Source organism: Trypanosoma theileri (genome assembly GCF_002087225.1).
Source record: "Trypanosoma theileri isolate Edinburgh chromosome Unknown TM35_Tth_38_V1, whole genome shotgun sequence".
Classification (NCBI taxonomy): Eukaryota; Euglenozoa; class Kinetoplastea; order Trypanosomatida; family Trypanosomatidae; genus Trypanosoma; species Trypanosoma theileri.
Window position 1 is genome coordinate 178,562 of NW_021639880.1, and position 6,187 is coordinate 184,748.

General features: G+C 36.7%; 2 protein-coding genes across 2 annotated transcripts; both read left to right on the forward strand.

Annotated features, from left to right (window-relative positions):
- Positions 1–1,287, forward strand: TM35_000381550 (uncharacterized protein; the record flags this gene model as incomplete). The annotated part of the gene is made up of 1 exon (XM_029029569.1): positions 1–1,287. A coding segment is annotated over one exon (1,287 nt), but the record flags the coding sequence as incomplete, so codon positions are not given.
- Positions 1,288–2,473: 1,186 nt separating this feature from the next.
- TM35_000381560 (paraflagellar rod protein) lies at positions 2,474–4,657 on the forward strand (the record flags this gene model as incomplete). Its single annotated transcript, XM_029029570.1, has 1 exon — positions 2,474–4,657. The coding sequence occupies one exon, from the start codon at positions 2,474–2,476 to the stop codon at positions 4,655–4,657; it is 2,184 nt and encodes a 727-aa protein (XP_028879147.1).
- Positions 4,658–6,187: the final 1,530 nt, after the last annotated feature.

Here is a 6,187-nt window from a genome sequence, read left to right on the forward strand (position 1 = left end):
AATAATAATAATAATGAAAATGAAAGAGAAGAAGAGGAAGAAGAAGAAGAAGAAGCCAGACGGTATATGTGGCGACAACGTGTACGTGCCCTTCGACATGCGGATTACATGCGATTAGAAACATTACATTATTTAAAACTTCTCGCAAGTGCTATTCCGAAATTACGACGAATTTGGCGTGGAGAAGATTTCTGTGCGTGGGAAGGCGTCACGTGTACAGCCGTACGATATCCCATTGAGTTATTAGTGGAACCCCCACCCTCTCATACACATATGAATAGTAATAGTAATAGTAATAATAATAATAATAATAATAGGAAGAAGAAGAAAAAGAATAATAAGAATAAGAAAAAGACAAGTAGTGGTGGGACGCCAACAACAATAACAATAGAAAGTACACAAGTCAGTGAAGATGGTAGTCAATACCTTATTTTTTCCACACCATTATCTAAACATCATCCATTGTATCTTGACAGTTTCCTTGAGGATCCCGTCTTTACATTAGTAGGTGTTCGTCTGCGGGGATTACAACTTTACGGCCGACTGCCGGTCCTGCGGCCCCCCGGCGCGGCCCACACCGCCTCCCCGCTTCACAGCGCGATCACGGCGATTGCGTTAATGGAGCAGCGACACCCGCGGGCCCGCAGAGAAGAGGAGAGAAGACGACGGCCCATTACTTCTCCACGAGAGCCGCAGTATTGGCCGTGGGAGGCGGCAGATATGCGTATGCATGCACGGATGCAGAATAGTACATATGAGATGCTGCGGTATACACTACGGCGGATATTAAGACGATTGGAATTACGGGGATTGAAGAATAATCATTCAGATGTGCAGGGATTTGTTATGACGACACCCACCACAATAACACCAACGGTGTTAAATACAGATCCAGGAAAAACAGGAAGTACATCATCATCATCATCATCATCGCAGTCTACAGGGGCTAGCTCAACAACAACAGGAAGCCCATCTAATAATAATAATAATAATAATAATAATAACAATAATAATAATGGACCTGGTATTACCATGATGTTGCAGGAAACACTATTGCCAAGGGTAACTCATCAAGATATTGCACAGACGGTATTTGGAGAGATTGAACCACGTTTAGTGGGCATTCAGCGATTGGATATTTCATATAATCCCGGTGTGTTGGTGGTCCAATCTGTAGACTGGTTATTTCCATATATGCAGATGTTTAATACGATTGGAACAAGTTCACAACCGGCACATTTCCGAGAACCACATAAAGATGGTAAAAGGGATGAAGTGTGCTGGTAAAAAAAAAAAAAGAAAAACAAGAAAAGAAACAAGGAATGGAATGGAAAAGAATTTTTCTTTTAAGTTGAGAGAGAAAGAGAGAGAGAGAGAGAAAGTTGTGGTGGGAAATGTGTGAGGTTGTAAATTAAAATGAATGGAATTGAAGAATTGTCGTTTAGAATATATATATGCATATATATATGAATATATATATGAATATTTGTCTCTCTCTTTCTCTCTCTCTCTCGCTCTGTTGTTCTCGCTCTGTGTATATCATGGCTTGTCTGTGAAATGTGAAGGGCAAATAAAAAATAAAAAGTGTGGAAACCTTCTGATTACATTTGCAATTATGATTAATAACCTATGTTATTAATAGTTTATTATTAATACCCTATTGCTATTATTATTATTATCACTAGTATTATTAGTATATTAATCTTTCTCAGTGATTGAAGTTCCATGTGGCCAAGTAAAAAACCTTTACAGTGTGCGATTGACTCTCGGACCAATCATAATAATGCTCTTTTGTTTTTTTTTCTTTTTTCTCTTGTGTGTATATGTGTGTCTGTGTGTGTGGGAGAGGACTTAAATTCAGAGGTATTTCAAATAAATAAAAGAAAAATAATAATATTATAATTATTATTAATTGTTATTATTATTAATTATTATTATTAGTATTAATTATTATTAATTATTAATATTATTATTAATGAAAACAACGTTGAATTGCCTTGGATGTTATTTCTGCCTACAATTATGACTCTTGAAGTGGAACCTCCATAGAGTACTTTTTTTTAAAAAGAAAAATAAGAGAAGATAAAATAAAATAAACTCCTTTTTTTTTTATTTCTCTCTGCATGTTCTTTCTTAATTTCCTTTTTCTTTTTCGTTTCTTTTTCTTCTTTCTTTCTTTCTTTTGATGATGATGATGGTTGTGTAGGTGATTTCTTAATTCTGAGGGTCTCCCGCGATCTGTAGAAGCAAGAAGAAGAGAAGAAGAAAAAAGAAAAAAGAGATTTTTTAGAGCCTAGAAAGAAAAAGAAAAAGAAAGAGAAAAAACTGAAGTTTGTATATATATATTTATATTATATATATATATAGTTATTCTATCACCTCTCTCTCTGTGTGTGTGTGTGTGTGTGCGGATTAAGATAGGATAAAGAAAAGAAAAAGAGAGAGAAAGAAAGAAAGAAAGAAAAAGAAAAGAATGAATACCAAATCAGGTGGTGGTATTATTAGCGGTGGTCCAGCTGCAAAGGCCGCTCCCAACTCTAATACCATCTCATCATCATCAACAACTGCTGCTGCTGCGGCTGCTGCCTTGTGTGGATCTCGGCCCTCTGAAAGAGTGGCAGCAGCGCAGAAATGGTTTCTGCAGCGAGAGGCCGTTTTGGATGCGTGTGCGTTGGCGACAAGTGCGACTACATCTGTGCAAACACGACGACGTGGAGTGCGGGAGTGTTCCACGCAAATAATGAAATTACTGGAGGATCTTCGTCAAACCTGTACAGCTGATAATAATAATATTAATATTAACACTATTAATAATAATATAAATGCAGGAAATGATATGGGAAAGGGAGATGGGAAAGATATCACAACAACAACAACGACGACGACGACCAACACTACACGAGGAACAACTGCTGCTGCTGGTTCTCTGGATAATAAATGTAAAAATGAGGAACAAATGGCTTGGATAAATGCCATGGCAGAGGCGAATAGTGCTTTATTTCGAACGGAATGTGGATTGGAGGTGGAGCCCAATGAGTTGCTCCTTCCATCAAATGATGATGATAATAATAATAATAATAATAATAATAATAATAATAATAATAATAACGATGGCAGTAATCATGCAGAGATAGTGCAGCGACGATTACAACCGCTCCAACGACTCTTAACAGCAACAAAGGATCTCCGACAACTTCCACAGTATAATATATTGGTTTCAGCGGCGGGAAAAGGAAGTACAGAGGCCACACATATTCCCGCTCTTGTAAAGGGTCTTCAAGATACCATGGAAGAGTGTTTACGTTTACTGGAGCAAGATTATGCGAATTGTCCACGATCTGCAGATGTGATTATAGCCTGGGCAGAGTGGGCCCAACCACTGGTTCGTTTGGTCTCGGAATGTCTTCGCATGACTCCATTAGATCGCGTGGTGGAGGAACCGAGAGAACGTCTTCGTCGTGTGACATTTGATGTGAAAGAGAAACAACGTGAACAGGAGGATGCGGTGACGGATGGAGATATGGTGCGATCGGAACAATTATATTTTGAAAAAACAGCACTTTTAGAAACCATGCGTCCTTTATATGATCAATTGGAACGGGCAATAGAAGCACATAAACGAGAGGCAGGCGAGGAACCGTTACATCGATTACGAACATTGGTACAGGAATTAACCACAAGACATGCCCCACCATTAATTGCACAACAACAACAATTAAAAAAACGTGGATACAGTGATTTGGATAAATTAACAGCTCGTCGAGAAGAAGTACGATCCACTCGACATGCCCAACGAGCCGCTTTTAATGTCTACCTCACGGAATGGGATAAACTCTTTGCCGTGAATCAACAACAACAGGAGGGATGTTTACGGGCGATGGAGGAATTGGAACAACGATTACGACATCTCTGTGAGGAACGGGCCTGTTTGGTGGAAGATCGATTGGAAATGATGACACAAGAAAGACAACGTGCAGATGATGCGGCGGCGTTTATTGCATTTGCATCTACACATGAAAATGCCCTGCGGTCCACAATGCTGCATGTGGAACAAACGATATTCTGTGCACAAAGTATGCAAGATGCACTTCGTAGTGGTTATCAACATTTACAACGACATTTAATAGAAGCCGTACAACAGGCAGATGAGGCACAATTGTTAGAAGTCCGTAAAGAACGATTGGAACACTTCCGTGGACTTTATTTAACACTTGGGGAATTGCAATTTAAAAAGGAACGACATGTGGAGGAGTTGGATAAACGGATTGAGTATTATCATGTTCAGCAGGAACTTGCTATGGATACCTTTAATCCACGTGCAAAGGAATTCAGTAAGGCTAAAAAAGATTTAATGGAAGTTCGAGATACCGTTCAACAACAGGTGGAAGGTATTGCACAAAGAGCCGCTAAACAATTGGAGGAATTTGCACCTACAGAGAAATTGTTATTGGCATCTGGTGTGCAGTTCCGACATCCAGTGGAGGAATTGGCGGAAATGAATGCCGTGCGAACACAGAAACTACTGGAATATCATTCATTAATGTCTACTATGCAGGAAGGCCGTGGAGAAGGGGATGAGGAGGAAGAAGGGGGAGAAGGAGGAACGAATAACCCATTGACAGGAGTGGTGAAGGATGGGGAATCTAAACAACCCTAATAGGGGAATAGGAGTGAATATGAATATATATATATATATGTAAAACTTTAAATAGAAGAGAGAGAGAGAGAGAGAGAAAAGAAGAAGAAGAAGGGTTATATATATATATGGGGAAAGAATAAGTTCTTCTTTTTTTCTTCTTCTTCTTGTTCTTCTTGTTAATGGTTATGTTTAGGGTTTTGGGGTTGTTAATGCGGCTTGCAAAAGAAAAAAAAAAAGGTGGGGGAGAGAAAGAAAAACAAATAGATTTTTGTTTTTTTTTTTTTTTTTTCTTAAACAGTGGTAATAGTGGCTTTCTTGGGATCTGATTTCCTCACTTCCTGTTAAAGTCCACTCATGTAAGCATGCATAGAACGAACAATTACCAGAAAAAAAAAAGAAAGAAAAAACCTGTTCCTATTTATTATACGTATATATATATATTCGTATCTTTATTGATGATATCTAGTTCATGTAAATTCTCGTGATTTGTCTTTTTTTTTTCCTTTTATGTTTCTTTTTCTTATGGAGTCTTGTCGTTTTCTTTTTTGTTTATGTTTTTTCTTATTACTACGTAGTTATTTTCGGTCTATGCCTTGTTTTTTTTTTTTAATTCATTCCTGTGTGTAATGTGCACACCGGTGACTGAGTCACTCACATTCCTTTTTTTTTCACACTTTGTTCATTTCCCCTTTTTTTCTTATTAGATGCGGGAAAGTGTAAATAAAATGGAGAAAAGGATAGAGAGAAATATATATATATATATTAAAAAAAAAAAGACTTTCTTCTGATATTGTCGGAAGATATTTGGCAAGAAGAGAGAAGAACTCCGTATATATGTACATACGTATCTATCTATCTGTCCATCTATATATATATATATATAGGTAGATAGATTTGCGAAGATTTTTTGTGCTTTGTTTTTTTTTTCGCTTATTGTTTGTTTTTTGTTTTGTTTGCGGTTCTTTTCGTTGTTTGTGTAGGTGTTATGTTGAGTCTACAAACTTTTCTTTTTTGGGAATGTAGCGAATAAATTAAGAGAAGAAAAAAGAAAGAAAGAAAAAAGAGAAAATAGTAGCCAACATTATTAGAAATGTAAGGAATGGAATATAAAAGAAAGAAGAAAAGAAAGAGGGGCGAGAAAGAAAGGGAGAGAAAGAGAAAGAAGGAGAGGGAAAAATAATCATGGTGTATACAAATGGTTATAGTAATTTCTATTGTAGATACTATTGCGATGGTTATTCTTTTTTTTTTCTTTTTTTAGTTGGTTGGTGTTTAACCTTGCTGTAGACCCTTTCACTGTTTCTCTTGTTTTTTTTTCTTTCTTTATTTATTTATTTCTTTCTTTTTTGTTGTTGTTGTTTTGTTCTTCTTCTTTTAACTGTTGTTGCTGCTTCAGTTTTTGATGACGTTCGTGTTGTTATTATTGTTCTTTTTTCTGTTTTGTTTTGTTTATTTTACTTCACTTTATCCATCTGCATTTATCACAGTCACTATTTGTGTTGCGTTACGGCTGTTATTATTATTATTATTATTATTATTATTATTATT